The 20,004-nt window shown below is 40.8% G+C and overlaps 1 protein-coding gene and 1 long non-coding RNA gene across 2 annotated transcripts in view; both read right to left on the reverse strand.

The window, feature by feature from the left end:
- Positions 1–1,816: 1,816 nt before the first annotated feature.
- On the reverse strand, positions 1,817–6,828 carry LOC142600757 (uncharacterized). The gene is made up of 3 exons (XR_012834319.1): positions 6,742–6,828; positions 6,579–6,658; positions 1,817–2,193 (listed from the first exon to the last, which is right to left on the reverse strand). It is a non-coding gene; the product is annotated as an uncharacterized LOC142600757 (long non-coding RNA).
- Positions 6,829–11,858: 5,030 nt separating this feature from the next.
- ECI2 (enoyl-CoA delta isomerase 2) overlaps positions 11,859–20,004 on the reverse strand; it is a 34,076-nt gene continuing 25,930 nt past the window's right edge. The window contains exons 7-10 of the mRNA XM_075744963.1: positions 18,535–18,655; positions 15,375–15,464; positions 13,211–13,354; positions 11,859–12,406 (exon numbers count right to left, since the gene is read on the reverse strand). Coding sequence (XP_075601078.1) covers positions 12,251–12,406; positions 13,211–13,354; positions 15,375–15,464; positions 18,535–18,655 — 511 coding nt within the window. The 3' untranslated portion in view covers positions 11,859–12,250. The remainder of the gene's footprint in view (positions 12,407–13,210; positions 13,355–15,374; positions 15,465–18,534; positions 18,656–20,004) is intronic.

A 20,004-nucleotide genomic window follows, 5' to 3' on the forward strand; every position in this document is an offset into this window, starting at 1 on the left:
GTGTGAATTATGTATCAGATTAATAATTTAAGTATATTTGCTATACTCATCATGTGGGTACAGAAGCAAAACTATAAAACATGTCTCCTAGATTTTCACGTCTTTAGATGAACACAACTAATAACTAAAACTGAATTTAAACGTATGACAAATAATTACATTCTCTAAATTAAAAACTTGGCCCGCCCTTCCATGATGTGCCTTTTGAATGCTTCGTCTCAATTATTTCCTCATAAACACTAATGTAGCCCAGACCTTTCTATAAAGTATGTATTAGCAAATTATTTGCAAAATAGTGAAATCACATGAAGAATATTTACAAAGATCCAGTGTTCAGCCTGTGGTACACCAGCTGACCTATAGAATAGGGATGGGAGGGGGCTGCTGCCAGGTGGAGGGGTTTTGTGCCATTAGTAAAGGTTCGTTTACTAGCAGCATTGATTTTTCTGCTATGTTCCTTGCAATGAGTGAGGTTTTGGTTCTAAAGTAATAAAAATCTTTTAATTAAGTCTTATCCTTCTGTAAGTCCCATACCTCACTGTTACCATAATTCTCACCCAAGGTATAGAACCCTTGATTGGAATGAATGGGAGACTATTTTCTTGCAATTTACCGAATTCAAGCTGAATTCCAGCAAAGAGTAAGAACAGTGCTGAACGTGTTACAAGAAGTAGCAGCAGAACTAACATTTGTGATTTTTGACAAAAACCAAGTTTCTTCTGCAAATACTGTTGACAGTGGCTTTGAGCTGTCACACTCACCCAGCTCTGAAGGTATTCTTTCTGCTCCTAAACCTTGTTCTCAACCAGGGAAGCTGAACTTCATGTGCTACATGTGACTAAAGCCAAGCTGGCCTTCGTTCCGTGCTTACTCGTGTATCTACTAGACAGCCAGAGAGGTAACACGCAGGATTCCATACATGCTTTTACACAATTTAGTCTGGATTTAATATCTAGGCAGCTTAAGCCAGCTGGCTGAATCTGGTAAAAGCCACCATTCCCCTCAGCCTCTTGAATGATGATCTCCCATCACAGCTGAACGAGAGGACCGCTTGCAGTTGCTGTTCCTTTGACCAGTCTCCTGCACATGGGAAGGTGGCACTTCAGTCGCTCTCTGGCAGTTTTTAAGTTACATCTGAAACATGTACAATGCCTATCTGTTTTCTTCCCCTAGGAGGCTTAAATTAAATCTGGCAGAGCAAATTCATGTGTGGAGTTCCCTGCCTCTTTTACAAAACATCCAGACAGGATGGGGAAGGGGTGATTTCCCAACCTTTCCCAAATTGCTCTGCTAGCTCATTAAAGCTAATATACCAAGTCTATTCCTATTTGCAAGTCATTAATCTCTTTCTGTTCAGAAAGGCTGTGTTAAATAAAAAAAAAAATCAGCTATGTTTCCAAGAGGAGCCCAAATAATGCCTAGAGCCCCCTGCTTTTTTCTTAAGGTTTTTGGGTTTTTTTTGGTAATTAGAAGCTGTCTGAAGAGAGGGAGAAGACAGCCCTGGCTGACTGATGCAAGGACTTCGAAGAAATAGGTCAACTGCTGACAGCCATCAGGACAGAAGCCATGAGGTGCTGGTCGTCTTCTCCTGGAACAGAGGCAGATGCTGCATTCCTTCCATTTCCAGTAGATGAGAGAACAGTTTGACATCAGAGCCTTCTGGGGACAGATCAAAACCTAACTTGTGGTTATCCTGTTTCAAAAAGACTACCTTTTGTGAAGACTAATGAATGGTGGGGGAAGGAGGAGCGGGAAATATTTTTTTTCATGTCTGGATATTAGTTCATCAGTTGTTTTCTACTGCCTCTAGCTTTAACTTCAAATCCATGCTTTTGAAATATTTAGGCAAACCATCATTTATCTTTTCAATCTCAGACGCATTATTTTCTTCCATTAAAGACTGTCCTCTGTGTTACCATTTCGTAAACCAAAACTACATTTGGAAACAGAGAGGGTATCCTCACTCCTACATTCAATAGCAGGCTCAAAGTTAAAGATAACAGCTTCAGTTCGTGTATTGAAAAAATATCCTGGTCTCCTGTTGTCCAGCAGATTACTATTGGTGTCTGCTGAAGATTGGTATGAGATGCCGTTTAATATTCATTCACATTACCTCCCACTGCATAATTAGCAGCAAAAAGAAGTTTAAGAATTATGTGAGCTGGAGTTTCCACTGGAGGCTTACTGGTGTGTCTGAGGAAGGAAAAAAAGACAGAAACAAACTGGAGATCCCATTTAGAGAGAGAAAACGTACTAGAGGTGAAATAGTGGCCTCGCTGAATCCAACGAAGATCTTGACCTTTGTTATACTGTCTATGCTGAGGGTGCAGCTGTTGCTATCCTGTGTCACAAGAAGGAAAGCAGCACTCCACTAGATTTATTTGGAATTTGCTGCTATTTCGATTTAAGCATATAATAAATGTGGACTAACTGCTCAAACTATTTTTCAATGCCTACAAGCAACTAAACACCAACTCTGCTTTCCTCGCTCAAGTATAAATGCAAGATTGCTATTTTTATTAAAATATCAAAAGCTGAATGTCGTGCTGTTACCTATCTTCTATTTTTCTCTTCAGGGTATTACATATCCACTCTATTGTCAAAAAATGTATTTATTATTTTAAAAAATGTAATCCCATGTTCTTTACCTTCTACATGAAAATGGGTGTGCCCAAAAGGAACGTTCATTCTTGTAGCCTACACAAGCCATGCTCAGCTCCAAAGACTGGATCCAACCCTGCGTGACAGACTTCCAAGTCCCTTCTGGACTCCCGCAAGAAGGTGTAAATCCAGTTTAGTTTCTTAAGCTCTGTCCTGGTTTCAGCTGAGAGAGAATTAGTTTTCTTCATGGTAGCTAGTATGGGGCTGTGTTCTGGATTTGTGCTGGAAATAGTGTTCATACTATAGAGATGTTTTTGTTGTCGAGCAGTGCTTAACACAGAGCCAAGGCCTCTTCTGCTTCTCGCACTGCCCCGCCAGCAGGATGGCTGGGGGTGCACAAGGAGTTGGGAGGGGGCACAGCTGGGACAGCTGACACAAACTGACCAAAGGGATATTCCATACCATATGACATCATGCTCACTTTATAAGGGGCTTGGGGAAGAGGAAGGACGGGGGGTGGCGGTGGCGGCATTCGGAGTGATGGCGTTTGTCTTCCCAAGTAATCGTTACGCGTGACAGAGCCCTGCTTTCCTGGAGATGGCTGAACACCTGCCTGCCCATGGGAAGTGGTGAATGAATTCCTTGCTTTGCTTTGCTTGTGCGCACGGCTTTTGCTTTACCCATTAAACTGTCCTTATCTCAACCCACAAGTTTTCTCACTTTCACTCTTCCAAGTCTCTCCCCGATCCAGCCCGGGGAGGAGGGGGAGGGGAAGCGAGCGAGCGGCCGCATGGTGCTCAGCTGCCGGCTGGGGTAAAACCATGACAAGCTCCTAGGGCCAGAGGAAAGCAGAGGGCCTTTTCTGTACGGTTCCTACTGGATTCACAACACAGCACGTATCTTTGTTTTTCTAATACGCTGATAACAGAACAAAGCACACACTAGCGTAGACCAAGACATCAAAACAGAGATAACAAACTACCACTAATGTATCACCTCCTGAGTTTCCCTGCTTCTTTCCAGCTGACCCTCCATGAAAGAAATTTCACATGGCAAAGCACGGTCTTGTTCGGAGTATGTGTTGCAACGTCATGAATTAAAAACTATCCAAACTGCCGTAACTTGGATAGATATTGGGCAAAAATAACAAAAAACAGAGCAGTCTGGCTTTGGTTTAAAAAGTATTCTAGCTCCAGTCTCCTCCGTTCCAATAACCAGGAGAAGCCTAGCGCTCTGTGATGAACACCTGTGCTAAGGTACTGTCCAGAAGAAGAAAATAAAGTGATATCAATGTGTTTAGCTGCAACAGGAATGATGAAAGGAAATGAAGCTGGAAAGGCACATGGGAAACTGGTACATTTTAAGCTGATTTTGCACCAAATGCAAGTGAAAGGACTTTAAAAAAAGTTTAAGTTGTTTCTTGGTTTACCATCCATCACAGAAGTAAAATATTATCTGCCTTTACTGAGCACTGCTTAAGCCACCAGAGTTCCACAAGGTTTTACAGAGTAGGGAAGGAGAGATTGGCAGAAGTCACCACCATGGTTCTCCTACTTTCCACTGACCCCCAGTAGAGACAATCAAGCATATTATAACTGCTTTACTGGTTTCCTGTAGAGGCAGATGGTGCAACTGCTGCAGGAATGTCCTTCTAATGGGAAGAATCATGGAGATTCTTCCTAAATCTTTTGAAATATATAGTTTACAGAAAGCTTGCAGAAGCATATGAAAAACCTTTCAAAAACTTACCAGTGAGCTCTCTCCTAGCTACAGCAGAGAGTAGCAAAACTGGGAACAATTCCTTGCTGTACCCCATCAGAGTCACCTTTCTCTATATTTTCCGACAAGCACAAAGGAAGAGCACATTCTCAGAGATGAAGAACTATGAAGGAAGTGGAGGTCTTGGGAAAGGGAAGTGCTTTTTGCATGTATTTTGGGTTCTTACCTATACGGCAGAATTTGTTCTCCCTTGATGGGTACTTTAGTGAGAACTAAATTTCATACTAGCATACTTAAGGTTTTGTAAAAGAAGATAATTGCTATTGAAATAGTTCTGAGGTAATCATTTTAGAGCAATTATGTCAGTTTTTGAGGCATCTAATTTCAGCATCACTAGAAGATAATCTAATCATCAATAGAATCATCAAAAGAAAATTCAGCAGTAGCAGTACGAGTGGAAAGGTGCTTCTCTGTATTGAAATTCATCCTGTTGATTATGAAGAATCCAATTCATGAAGATGATCTTAACACTCGGTGTTTGTCACCTATTTTATAACATAATGCTTTCTCCTGTCATCCACCTCAGTCATGAACACACTGAGCAAAAGCAACACCAGAAAAAACTCCTGTCAGGTGCCTGTCTATGCCCCTCACTTTGATAAACTGACATTAGAGTGTTCCAGCCAATTCCACAACTCTACAATTGTGATTTAATCTAGATCACATTTCCCGGAATTGTTTACGGCAGCTGCATAGCAGAACAGCACAAAAAACTTTCTAAACTTTAAATTACATTCACTGCTATTCACTTACACACCAAGCCAGTCACACTAATGAAGGAAATCAGATCAATTTGATATTGTTTGTCCTTAGCAAATATAGACTTTGTTTTGTTCTCTTTTGTTGCTGCAGAGTAGGGAGGAGATTTCCAAGAAACTCTCTCCACTAACTTTATGTACTTAACTGTAGCTTCTGCTACTTCTCCTTGTACAAGAGTAGACCCTGATGAAAAAACTTAACATTCTCTCCTTGTATCACAAAAGAAAGGTAAAAAGTCACACAGATTTAGAAGATCAGGGCTAATGGAACAACATGATCAGAAGTTAGCTTCTGCCTTTTTGTTGCTCAGGGGTTTTTTTTGTTGTTTTTTTTTAAAGTTTCAAAAAGTTACTCACTTTAAAGTCTAATCACTTTAAATGTCAAATAGAAATAGAACAATATTCAGCAGTGCTATGAGAAGGCAAAAATGTCCCTTCAATCAATGCAATACAACTTACAGATTGCTTTGCTATCTTCTTTTAGGTATGTCATTACAAACTCCACAGTATTTCTGTAAGTATTTTTAAATTTTTTTATCTGTGCAAATCTTTTCCAGATTTTAAAATTAACCTTCAAATCAATAAGTAAAGAATTCCTTATTTCATATCTGTAAGATTAGTTATACTAACTTTATCTAAAATTCCAGGTAAAAAAATACATTTGCAATACATATTTTACTGACTGAAAAATATGAAACCCTACCCAAAAGGTTAATTAAAGGTGAACATATACTATTGTGAAAGATACAAACTGGAGACACCATCAGTTTGTTTACATATAGATTTCGGGAAAACAAGGTAAAAGTGAATTATTCAAAGTTCAGGTTGAAGTTCTCAATCTGCATAAATGTTTCGTGTACATTAGAACATGTGGTGCATAAGAAAAGAAGTTGTTTGTAATCAAAAGTACCGACACAGTTCTTACAGTTCTAGGGTCTTAACTAAACTGGAAGAGAAAGCCCAGTACCAATAAAAGGAAAACAGGCAAACAAAAGTCTCCCTCTCCATTGTATAGTCCTCCTTTATTAATGAAAACCAGCATCAGGCAGAGTATATAGAGAATCTACTGAAGAAATTACACTAATAATGGAGTTAATGAATTGTATCCTTAGATATCTACAGGCATCCTCAGGGTGTAACTATAGCACAAAATAACATGCTCTAGAAGAGACTAAGGGCTTTTACTTGAACATACTGTTTGTTACCTCCCAAGTGCCTTTCCTTAACTTTAATGAAAACAAATTTACATCAATTAATGAAAGCCCTTTGAGCGCTCCAATTAGAAAATACATACATGTTGATAATTACCTGTTGATATTTAATTCCACAGAGTGCTAACATGTCTTTGCAGGCATTGCTCTCACCTGTTCAGCCTGGCTGGATGGCTATGATATTAAATGCTCAATTTAGTTTGATATAATTATTAAAACATTGTTTTACCTGCTCACAGCAATTTTGCCTTCATTATGTGTCTTCTTCCAGCCATGAAACATTCCTTCCTTGCTGCTATTTTCAGTTAGCTAAATTAAGGAAAACAGGTTTGTTTAAATATCAGTGACATGTTTCAGACTGAGCACAAGGAATACAAAATAAAACAGGATACCTAATTAATGTGGCCAACAAAGTCCACCTGTGTTGCGCTACATTTACATTCAGATGCCCTCAAATCTGGCAATAGCTCTGCTGGAAGTCTGCAAGAGTCCTGAAAAGAGAACAAACCAATTTGGGATATAGTGCACGTGAAAACACTTTTCAGAACTTAGCACTTTTTTCCTTTGATCTTTTACTACAGAAGTTTTAACCTGCTCTTAGTTCCAGTGAGCTGAACTTGGCTTTTAATAATATACTTCAAATGTTGCATCTGCTTTTGAACAAATGGGGATTTTAGGTGGGGAGAATTTCTATAAAACCACCATAGTCAGAGAAAAGAATTGTACTTATGGAGAGGCACTGTTTATCAGGGAGTGTAGTGACAGAACAAGGGGTGATGGATTCAAGCTGAAGGAGGGTCGATTTAGATTAGGTATTAGGAAGAAATTCTACCACCATGAGGGTGGTGAGGCACTGGAACAGGTTGCCCAGAGAGGTTGTGGATGCCCCCTCCCTGGAAGTGTTCAAGGCCAGGTTGGATGGGGCTTTGGGCAACCTGGTCTAGTGGAGGGTGTCCCTGCCCATGGCAGGGGGGTTGAAACTAGATGGTCTTTAAGGTCCCTTCCAACCCAAACCATTCTATGATTCTATTATACTTTTGAGGACACGTGAAGAAAGGGCTACATGCCAGACCTATTTTCTGCTTTCTACACTACAGTGACTTCTCTAACAAAGGATATGACCTCTTCCTACAAGCCTTTTGTTTATACTCTTAGCGTGCTATATCTCTAACATAATATAGGTGTATGTAAACTTCACACTCATGAAAAGGGCTGGTTCATGAAGTTTGCAGGTCCCAGTAAAGAACAGCTCAGCCTGGAGGATGGAGCTCAGCGCACCCTTGGTGCAGTGGGAGGATTCCCGTAGGGACTAGTGCCACACTGCAAGCCCTCCGCAGCAGTGCTCAATGGGTCTCGGGCTACGTACGTCTGCCTGTCTGCCCGCAGCTTGGCACTCCTTCAAATGGCACTTCTCACCTGTACCCACTTGTGGCAGACTAATAGACTTAAGATCTTTATCAGCGTCCTACCAGCTCTCAACTCAGCCTCTGGATGGCGATGAGAGAAGGCCTGAGGAGGATCTGGGTGTTTTCTGTCAGAATAGGAAAAAAAACCCCTTTGATATAGACAACAGCTACTGCCTGACAGGATACTATTGAGTTTTCAGTCATACAGATTTGTATTTGAATTCTAAAGACACAGACAATATAACAATAGTAATCTTAGCATTTCTGCTCCAGCCCTCTGCAAACTCCAAACTGATTGCCTCGCAAAACCCTGCAGGCTTTCCTGCCACTTCTGGTCGTCATCGTCTTGTGCTGCACAATCGTCTGGGTGAGAAGCTACTGAACTGCTCTCACACGTGTGTTCCACTGCAACCAATTAATTAAAGCAATATCATGTTAAATACGCTAAACAACCTGTGTTCAACTGTGCACAGCTTGATTATATTGAATGGGGAAGTGGTTAATAAGTCACAAAATGATTTGGTTTGTTGTTTTATTTTTTGTTGGTTTTTTTTACCCCCAGGTTTTAGACGTTGCATTCTAGACCTGTTCCACCTACTTAGGGCTGAAATGTGTTGATACTACATTTCACTTGTTACAGGCAATACGGAGAGCGTTTTAAAGTTTGCTTGGTTGCAAATCAAAGAAGAAAACTAATCCTCGAAGAAAATTTTTGGGAATAAAAATATTTTGTTTAGTTACTGCAAGAAGATGATATAACATGCATGGTTGTCTGTCCCTACGTATCTAGGAAAGGTTATAGATGGAGAAAGCCTTCTAAGAATGGCTATAGTTTGGAGTTTTTCATCATAAATTCTAACTTAAAGTCCTTGTTTAGATATGAGATTACTACCTTACCCTCATGGACGTGTTCACATTCAGCTGGAACAAGGGAGAGGCACTTTAGCACAGCGGAGTTGTTACGGGTTATTTACAACTGAACTGTAAATTCAGTGTTAGAGACATAAAACCATACATCATGGCGCGGCCTGAAAATACCGAATCATTTATGATAAAAATATGGAGCATATCACTAGTGTTTCACAATGCCCTTATATGCAGAGTTTTGTGGTTTTGACAAACTTTGGATTTCTAATTGCTGATCTTAAATCTGTTTTTAGTCAAAACGGGTGTTGTATTAGCAGTAAATATAATAACTATAATCAATGAATGTCGAAGGTCTTATATCCAGTGTAAACTTAGAACACCTTATTTTCTGAAACTAGGTGCAGATATCTTGCCAGCGGTGATCTATTTGATTATTTACCTGTGATTCTATACAAACACAGAGGCAGATTATTAAGCACGAGTATAATTGTGCCAAGCGTGACCTGAATCCTATTGTACATTGCACCTCTGTGTTAGCAAGATGTACACCACCCCACAGTGATACCTTGGAGGGAACATAAGGAACATTTGATGTAATCCTCACAATCCAATTATTATTAACATCATTAGATAATTTCTTCTGAAACACAATCACTTATTAAAGTTACTAATTTGTTGTATGGAATAAACAGAAATTGTTTGAAGAGATTCATGAGACTTGTTTTGTTGTTCTTAATACTAGACACTTACAAAACACGTAAAAATTACTAAAGATGCTGCTAATCAGAAGCAAATGCTTTGTGAACAAAAAAAAAAGTTATGAAGTGAACTTCATAAGTGATCTGAGACAATTATTTAACTTTTCAAAAAGTTAACTACAAACACCCAGGAGTTCCATTCCCTAGAAGCAATGTTGATTTATTCTCATTACTTAGAGAGTCAGAACAGGAAAAAAAAATTTTTCAACTGATCTAATTCATTACAAAACCAGTAACAGTTCATCTCCCATTGCTATAAGTCGTATGCTGGCATCCACTGATCAAGAAATCCTGTTTCTGCTAATTTATCCACCAATGGATTATCAATGGCTGCATACTTCCTTGAGGAAAGCAAACACACCACACACCCCCACAAAAAATACACTTGATGTTATAACTGACGCACTAATAAATCTCTAAATCTACTAAATGTTATGGCTGATTAATAGAGAGCTTTCAAAAGACCAAACAACTGTTTATCCCCAGCTATTGCCACCATTATGCCACCACAAAAACCTCACAGAAAGTCTTTCAAGCTCACGTGGGGAGCATGAAAAGAAAAAGAAAAAAGAAAAAGCGTGCAAGCCACAAAAGTCTTGGCAAGACAAAGCCGTGTTTCACCCTCTGGTCCTGAAGGCACATCCCCTGTGCTGCCCCAAGCCCAGGGGTTGCCCTGGGCCAGGGCCACAGCTCTCGGCCACCTCCTTGCCCCGCACAACTGCTGCCATTTTGCAGCCAGCACTGAGGCTCATACCTTGGGGTGCGCCGGCAACGCCTGCCTGGAGTCAGTGGGGCCGCATTGGGCAATGCACTGCCTCAGCACGGCTCCTTGCCAGCAGCTCAATGGCTGCCCCATCCACAGCAGGGTACACCTGGGTGGAATGGTGGAGGCTGTTGCCTCACAGGATTGGGGCATCATGGTGGCCCTGAGCCTGCCTAGCCTGCCTGTGGCACTCACCTCCCACCTAGGTCTCCACCTCAGCTGCTTCTCTCACCATCTCTCCTGGCACCATCCCCTGGGCCTTAGCCGCCCCTCAGTCTCGCCTCTGCACTGGCCCTGCGGCATTGCCCGTGCACGTCGCTGCACAGAGAGGTCCTTCCTCCAACTGCCATGCCTTGGGGCTTGGGGCCACATCCCTGCGCTGGGAGGGAAGGTGGAAGAGCCCCACTGCCCCTCGGCTGTTTCACATCTGCTGGAAGCATGCTCTCCTGAGCCCTTTTCCATCTTATTTCATGGTAACAGGAAATTATTTTGGTTTCCCTCTTTCCTGTTAGCAGGGTCCAAGGCTGGTCTCAGCCCTCCCTGGCAGCTTTACCCTCTTTCTCCCCTCTACCTCTCTATCACTCCACTCTCCCCAAACTTGTTGTTGCTGCAAATCCTGAGTGGCAGCATCAAAGGTCACAGAGGGTTAATGAGGACCCTAAACAAATTTGATGTGAAGAAGTATTAAATGTAACTCTTGTGGCATAGCCACGTGATACATACCCATGCTTATCATCATCTTTTTCTCTGATCCTGTCGATCTTATTCTTTCTCAGCAGTTAAACGCTGACAGCCAGGTACCACGTTGGAGGCAAAGTCTGGATTTTAAGACCTGCGAGGCAGCGGTGCCACTGCTGAGCAGCCACCCAGCACGTTCGTGCTGCCCAGGCGTGGGTGACTTCCCAACAGCCTCACTGCAAGTCTTGGCCAAGGCGCGCTGGCAGCACCCGAAGCCACCCATTTCTGGCGTCTCACTGCTCTGCTCCAGCAGCTCCCATCCCCGTCCTGCGCCTTGGTGCTCTGGCACTTGTGTCCAGACGAGAAAGTGCCATCGTCCACCTCAACCTCTGCTGTGCCCACACCAGCCTCCCTCTGCGTCGCCCGTAGGCACCCGCAGCGCCACTGCTTTTACGTACATACCTGTCCCAGCATACCAGGCCAGGACCAGAGCGCATGCTGCCTTTTGGGTTTCTCACCATTGACGCTGTCAAGATCAGCATCTATAGCACTGAAATGAAAGATTTTTTTGTTTCTTTCTTCTACAACAATCAGCTCCTTGTCAGTGAGAGGCTTTTCTTGATGAGTAACTGCTGCTTCTCCATGGTTTCTTTTTGTTGGCAGGAGATAAATGCCTACCTACTTCCAGCAGACTGACCCGGTCCTCTGCAGTGCCTGGTACTCTCTACCCAGACACCCACAGATAGTGGAGAAATTTTCTGTTGAAAAATAATTGTTTTGTTAATTTAACTCCAAAATGGCTACAGTAAAAGGTCATACTATCTTTAATGGGATTTTTCACAGAAAAGAGGGCAGTATGAAGCAATTAATGGAAAACTACAGTTAAGATTAGAACCATAAAGCTCACAACAAACATCTTTGAGAATCTTCAAGTTAGTCAAGTGAATACTTTTTCTAAGACTATTATATTAATGCACCTCTGGGATCCTCTCACTGAGAATGTTTAGCAGAAAGAATAAGAATCAGCACAACAGTAATTAAATAAGTCTATTTATTTTTTCATTAATACAGTATTTCCTTCCCCACAGGTGAATAGAAAGAATCACTTGTAAGACATGTATTGAAGAGCTATCAACATACGGTGCTATCGAATCTGTTGCTTCTTCTGGAAGACAATCTGCTTTAGTACTATCCAGAAACATCTCTGCTGCCTACAGAATAATGAACCTTTTTTCCCCAACCTAAATATTCATAATGGATCCAAGGCACATAACATTGTATTAACTTTATGAACCAGTTTTAACCCAATACTCAGAAGAGAATTATACCACATCAAAAAGTGTAAGAATGATTATTTGAAGAGAAAGTTTATTAACGATAAGGGCAGATTAAGCTATTGCCAGAAGGGGAATTATTCCACTGGTAAAGATTAGAGTTTTGATTTCTTCTGAAAGAAGCTGACAATAGCATTTATACATTCATCAGATAACCACCTCTCCTTCAGGACTTCACACTCTTTACTGTTGACTGCATGGAGCTTCTCCTTTTCCATACTTCGTAACAGTTGCTTTGACACTGCCAAGGACTGGCGGAGAAAGAGAGGAACATTAGGAAGTTTTATTTTCTATAAACTTAATTGTTTCAGAAAATAGCACAATAAATACATTGAAATTCAAACAGAGTTGTATTAACATTGTACTTTTTAGTCAATCTTTTTGCTGGAAGTAATTTTTGCATTTAATTACTGAGACTGCTAGTAAGGTGGAGGAGGTTAATGGGAAGGGAAACAGCAGTCCACTAAGTGCTCATAATCAGAGTAGATGGGCATAAGAAGCAAAACCTGTTCAACTGTCTGCAGTGCCAAACACAACCCACGTTACCAGCAGCTGGCACGAGCATCTCCTTGTCCAATACAACATGATACCATTGTGACTCAAGTAGTTTTGCAAAACCTAAACTAGTGAGCAGGATGACTGGATTCAGCAAAAAGTAAAGCCACCTAGCATCACCTTGAGCACCCACAGTGCACACAGTAGAATTAATATTGTAGAACCAGCGGTAAGGCTCTTAAACCTAAACTAGTGCCAAAATAAAAATCTAAGAGGAGGCATCCAAGGCACACACAGAGACTGCAAGTGGATTAATTAGTTTTTAAGGTTTTTCAACCATTGAATCTCTGTGTATGGTGTGCTGTCTTAAATTCAGCCAGGGTAGAAGAGAGGTATCTGTTTCACAGCAGCAGAGGGACAGATCTGTGCTTGAAGGAAAATATATTGAGCCTTGTTATTTCAATTAAGGATGAAGTGAAATCAAGTAATGGGATAGGTTTGGCAGGGGGATTCGGAGTCCTATAGGCTTACAAGGTGGAAAAAAAATTGAAAATACTGACATTTTTGGGGAGGCTTGCATAAGCTTCTAATCTTGCCCAAACTTCCTTCTGAAAAGTCCTGTCGGGGAAGACTTCAGTCACAAGTCCCTGGGCACAGGCTTCTGCTGCAGTCAGCTTTTTATTGAAGAGCAAAACCTCGTTTGCCTATGTAAAGAAGAAGAGAAAGTATGATTCAATGAAACACAAAACTTGAGTAATCTGACAGTAAAGGTACAAGCTTCCAAGTCACATTTATTTTACTCTCTTGCTTGTTAGCGTCTGCCCTCTGAAAAGAGCACAGAATCACAGAACAGACGAGGTTGGAAGGGACCTCCAGATACTGCCTAGTTCAAACCCCCTACTCAAGCAGGGTCAGCTGGAGTAGGCTCCCCAGAACTCTGTCCTGTTGGGTTTTGAGTATCTCCAAGGATGAAGACTTCACAGCATCTCTGCACAACCTTTTCCCATGTTTCACCACCCTCACTATAGAATTATTTTTTTTACGTTCAGATGGAATGTCCTGTGTTTCAATTTGTACCCCTTTCCTCTTGGCACCACTGAGAAGAATCTGCCTCTGTCTTCTTTACACCCTCCCATCAAGTATTTATAAACATAAGTAAGATTCCCCAAGCCTTCTCTGCTCCAGGAAAAACAGTCCCAGCTCTCTCAGCCTCTTCTCATACATCATATGCTCCAGTGCCTTAATCATCTTTGTGGCTCTTTGCTGGGCCTACTCCAGTATGTCCATGTCTCTCTTGCAGCCAGAGCCCAGACCCGAACACAGCACTGCAGCTGTGGTCTCACCAGCATTGAGCAGAAGGGAAGAATCACCTCCCTCGACCTGCTGGCAATGCTCCGTCTAATGCAACCCAGGATATCGTTGGCCGCCTTTGCTGCAAGGGTGCGTTGCTGGCTCATGTGCAACTTGTCGTCTACCAGGACACACAGGTCCTTCTCTGCAAAGCTGCTTTCCAGCCAGTAAGCCCCCAGTAGGCACTGGTGCATGGGATTATTTCTTCCCAGGTACAGGACTCTGCCTTGTCCTTTGGTGAAGTCTATGAGATTCTTCAGTCACCCAGCCTGCTCAGGTCCCTTGGAATAGCAATGCGTCTGGTGCATCAACCATTCCCCTCAGTTTTGTATCATCTGCTGATAGTACGGTCTCATCATCTGGGCCAGAATGAAGAGGTTAAGTAAGTATTAGACCCAGTATCAACCTCCGTCACAACACTAGTGACTGGCCTCCAACTCCTATTGTTCACCAAGAGTCTACGTGTCTTTTTAAGCAGAGCTCCAATGTTGTCACCAGAAATTACCTCATCATAAATTTATTTGCTCACTTCTTGCAGTGACTCCAAGATTTCTAGAACATGGGCTGATAGGTTATACCTCCCTGAACAGACTACCCTTAGATGTTGCACTTGCTCTACTCCTTACAGATTTAAACATTGCTCAACAAAAAATACATTAACACAGAAAATAACATCAGATAAGTATCTGAAACTATCCAGATTTTTTCTGTGTGATATCAAGAAAGCAAAAAGGGAGTTATGTCGTTCTAAGAAGTGAAAATGTAGATTCTGCAGTCTCTTTTTTTTTTTTAAGTTACTATTATTTAGCGTCCTTATTGCTAGAGTAGACAGAGGACATAAGAGTATGGACAGAAACCCAATATATATTGGAACAAAATAGGCAATACAAAAGGTCTGGAAGTAAATACATAAATGGATTTCTTCATATTCATATTTGGAGGAGTGGTTGAATACAAGTTACCCCACAGGGCTGGCAGAAACCACTGCAATACTTGCTCCCTTGCCTGATAAAGGCAGCCTACCAAGATATTTCTTATGAGTACTCTTTTTTTTTTTTTTTTTTTTTTTTTAAACCCTGCTTTACATCATTCCCTCCCATTGCTGGAAGAAAGATACGACCTTTGGCCATATAGAAATTGTCTCAAGAAGTTGGAGCAAACCATGAACAAAAAAACTCATCAGCATCACAGTATGGCTTTAGAAATGGTCTCTACTCTCATGGTGCCTGTGCTGATGCTGTCATTACATTTCTTGATCTTTGTTTCAAGAGATGCAAATAGGAGCTTGCTTTGAGAACTCCACTTGCTCTTATAGTTGAAGGACACTAACACACAAAGGTCAGATGACCCAATGTACAGTGCAGATGTTCTCACCTTGGCTAAGCCCATGATTTTTGGAAACAGGTAAGAGGAACATCCTTCTGGGCTCTGTCCAAGTTGACTAAATGGGCTGTGAAATGTAGCCTAGGGGAAAAAAAAAAAAAAAGAAGAAAAAAAGAACAAATCAAAGCAAACCTCACAACAGAGCATGGGATTAAGGTACTAGGGTTTAGTTTTCATTTCAAAGCTTCTACTGTAACAGAGTTCACCAGAAAAACATTTGAACTGCTACTATAACAGGCTTTAAATACCATCCAGTAGTACTGCTTCATCCTCTCAATGCACCCAAGAGCTGCATTTGTATAATTCAATTCCCTTATCATAACAATCCCACTGATGAAGTTAGCAGAAGCTAATTTGCATGTGCAAAATCTTTCCAGAAAGGAGGTTCATACACATCTGCCCTAAAAGTTATTAAATACATAGCCCAAATAACTCAAGCAGTAAAGAGCATTTTGATTTCTGATAGCACACTATGTTTATTCTACTCTTGAAAAAGTCAGATCAATGAATCTTCTTTCCTCAAATTTTATGCAAAGAACCTGTGGTAGAAATGCATCATGAGGTCAGAGAAAACAATACCTAATTGCAAGCTAGAACTGAATTACAGAATTTTGTATTTTGACAATTCACATCAACTTTAAGCAAGGAAGACAAAATGCTTGCCTTTATTTCCATTTAAAAATATGAACTGATACACAAAGAGTGCCCAAGTTGCCAATGCAGCTTTCACTGTGATAGAAGGTAATCATCTCTCACTGTGCTGCAGTACCACAGATCAATAGACTTCTTAGCAAAAAAGTGGCATTTATATCATTGTAAGAAAAGATTAGACAACATCTGTCAGGATAGGCTAGTGTAATTGGCCCTGCTTTACCAAGAGGAGATGAACGATACCAGAGGTACAAACTGGTGCCCCAGGAACTGGAGCAAAATCCAATGCAGAAGACAATGTTAAGTGACTGCTCAAAATGCTGATTTGTATTCAGACTGGGCTGCGCAGTGTCCTGCAAATGTGGTTGGTAATGATCTCCTCCAGGAATACCTGGCTGAGAATAAAAACAGATCCTGGACATAGCAAAGCCAGCCACTTCTGGATTAGGTAGTCAATGCCTAAAGCACTCCAACCAAACTACTGGAGAATGTGAAATTAAGTAGTAATTTGGATGAGAATGACCATACTGCATGGGAGTTCACAATCCTGGAAAGGGAAGAATAGAGAACGATCACCTTTGAGAAGGCTTCAATAAACTTGAAGTTAACAGGAAAGTTCTCATGAAGACTAATCTAAGTGAAAAGGCAAGTTAGACCCTACAGAAATCCTCATAGAATTACCAAGGGCACAAACAAAAGCTGTCCCAGTGCAGGGAGAAGGTTACTATCAGATTGTCTCAGCTAAATCATGAGCTTGTCACTGACTTTAAATACAAGTACACAGAAAGTGAAAACTACGTCAGATAACTAAAGTATGAATTGAATATAAAAAAACCAGAAATACAAGGCAAAAATAAGATGCATTCACCAATGATTATGTATATGAGTAGTAACAGGACGTTCAAGTATGAATCTTACAGTATGAGGTATGAATCCTTCAAGAAGGAAAGATACTATTAACAGGACAAAACACTTAATGCTTATTTGGATTAAACTTCAACTAAATCTATACTAACTTATGGCTGTAGGAGATATTATGCCAAGGGGAATGGGATCAGAATTGGAAATAGTCTTAAGAAAGTGGAGAGGTATGAGTAAGAAAATGCTATTTATTACACACAAGTTAAAGTTTGGCACGAATAACTTGCTATACGATATACAATAGGGACAATTGTTTAACTGGCAACTTCACAGTAAGGGATCCAGGTGTTGTAGATCACAAGTATGTAAATTAAGTAACATTGTGGGATGTCAAAACAGAAATACAGTCTGCACAATGTGGACAAGTTGTTCTGCTCTACTTCACATCAATAAGACATGACTTGGAGTGATGTGTCCAGTTTGTACCACTATGCTTAAAAGAGACACAGAGTAACTGGAAGGAGTCCAGAGGAATGTGGCTGCAGACCTAAGAAAGCACATGAGGTAGAACTGAATGAATTACAGCTGTTTAGCTCAAAAAAAAAAAAAAAAAAAAAGAGAGATTGAGAGAGTGGATGTAAACCTGAGATACATCTAACAGTCGAAAGTACCCTGATGGCTAAGCACACTTACAGCTATTGCAAGGATGAAAATAATCTGTTCTTTAAATTCAGGAACAAGAAACAATACGTTCACCCTGCAGCAAAAAAGATCAGATGGGAGGGGAGGAAGAGGGAGAATCCAACAATTTTCTAGTAAAAGAAGAGATCTAGGGACCAGAATAGACTGAATAAATCATGCGCATTATACAAGCATATATCAGGAGTGACATGGTCCTAGCCAATCCTGTTATGGGGCAAGCAGGAGGAGTTGGTTCCTTGCAGTTCAATTTTCCTAAGTCTCATAGTGACAAACCCAACCCAGCAGTGACTGTGGAAAAATCTGACACAGTGCTGAAGCAGGAATTAAAGTACCACACATCATAGACCCTTCTGCAAGCAAAACCTTGCCTAAAATTAAGGCCTTGCATTAAGTTCTGTATCTGTTTAATAACCTTATAAAAATGAACAGCACAGAACATAAAAAATAAGCCATATAATGGGATCCTGTGCTATGCCTCCATATAGCTTTTGGTTATGCATTTGGCAAATTACCTTAAAAGGAATCGGAAGTTAAATAAACCAAAGCTTTTCCAAAGTTACCTTGGAATACACATTAGACAAAATGCCAGCTACTGCACTTCCATTCCAAAATAATCTTTTGCTTCCCCTCCCACACCTGAAAGGGGCTTTACAATCATCATTTCACATCAGCTTCTCTTTATGCACTGATACAGTAAAGAGTTTCTGAACTGGTGTCACTAACTTGATAACCATAATGACAGCAGGGAAATTCCATGCATGTTAACCACTGACTGATGCACCCCAGTGGTGGTAATTAATATAGGTGTTCCTTGACGTGATATAAAAAGCCTTTACACTCTTGTGTTCTCTTCTGTCAGATTACCCCAAACCAAATAATATTTGGTACAGAAAGAGGCTTAAAAACTGCCACCGGATCAGCTATGTAATGTACTTACTCTGTCAGAAGCATAGACAATGTCACACAATCCAAGGACCGTTACACAGATTCCAATAGCTGGGCCGTTTACCACTGCAACCAGTGGTTTAGGAAAATCAATGAAATGACCCACGAACTCTCTAGAGAGAAGGAAAATCACAGCGTAAGAGACACATTCTAGTCTTTTTCATCAAATATAAACAACTTTCAAAACACGTGCTTAGATACTGCATAACAAAACTCACGAGCTAGATTCTATGCAGCTTATGCTTTCGTCCCTTTCTCAAATGAATTCTGATAAAGAAAATACGAACTATTTGAAATACCTGCATTTCCTTACCAACCAAGAACCAAACACGTACATGACAGCACAGTTTTCCTAGTACCAGCAATCAAGTTACGAAAGTGCTGTCCTCTTCAGCTACTAAATACAGCTCACTAAGAAGAATAGGCTTTTGCCCTGTCTATCTGCCTACACATTCATCTCATGGGACATCCATTCCCTTCATAGATTCTGTTCTGCACTGAAGCCCCAGCAGGCACCAAAATTGTGATGCTACCACCACACAGAAATCCCTAGTGCTGTTCTGGGTTTGAGAAACAGTGTTTTGTTTCATTTGACAGCTACTTCTCCATCCAAGAAGTACAAAGTACATTCTCAAAATACCGTATTTTTCAGAAGTGAATAGTGTTGTAAAAACACCATTTCTCTGGCATCTCTGTGCATCAGCTGTAATGAAGCACTGTGCTTGTGTGATAGTAACAGCAGAGCAAATACAGTCTTCTCACCAGAGCAAGATGAAAGACCATGAAGTACACATGAGACTATGCACTGTGCTGAACACCCTACAAAAAACTTCAGGCTGAAAGGCTTGCCAGATAACCACTGAATAACATCTTTGCAACAGATTCGGACTGCACAATTATCACTTTGTAGGGGCAACTGTGATCCACAGACAGCTTGCCTAAGCAAACGCTACAAAAATGAGTACTTGCAGTTCATCTTTAAAATACAAATCAAAACCATTGTTTGCTTTTCTGTGTATTTTAGATTTTCCATCAATTGGAAGTGCTTAAGGAAGCAGTCCAACTTGCAAGCATCTCTCAGATGCAATCATCACATACAGAAGTAAAAAAAGATAAAATCTGCTTAAATAGGGAAGAAAAACATGTTGTTTGCCCCCAAACCCCCCCATTTTAGCCACTGTGTCAGATGATGCCCCTGATCTCCTTGGCCTTAGAAAATAAATTAGTTTAAGAGGTAGATTCAGACTCAAAGATCTCAGAATTGCTGGGCAATTTTGAACAAATTCATTACACCTCATCTCTATTCAAAGAAGCCTGACAGTGAAGGTATTTTAGCATGTCCTGCTAGCACAGACACTGTTGGATATCAAATAACTCACAAATTTTTCATTGCAGCTTATAAACTATACAGTCAAATTCATGTTTTCCTCATTTATCTGCAGGTACTTTGGGGACTAAAAAA

The sequence above is a fragment of the Balearica regulorum genome, chromosome 2, assembly GCF_011004875.1.
Source record: "Balearica regulorum gibbericeps isolate bBalReg1 chromosome 2, bBalReg1.pri, whole genome shotgun sequence".
Classification (NCBI taxonomy): Eukaryota; Metazoa; Chordata; class Aves; order Gruiformes; family Gruidae; genus Balearica; species Balearica regulorum.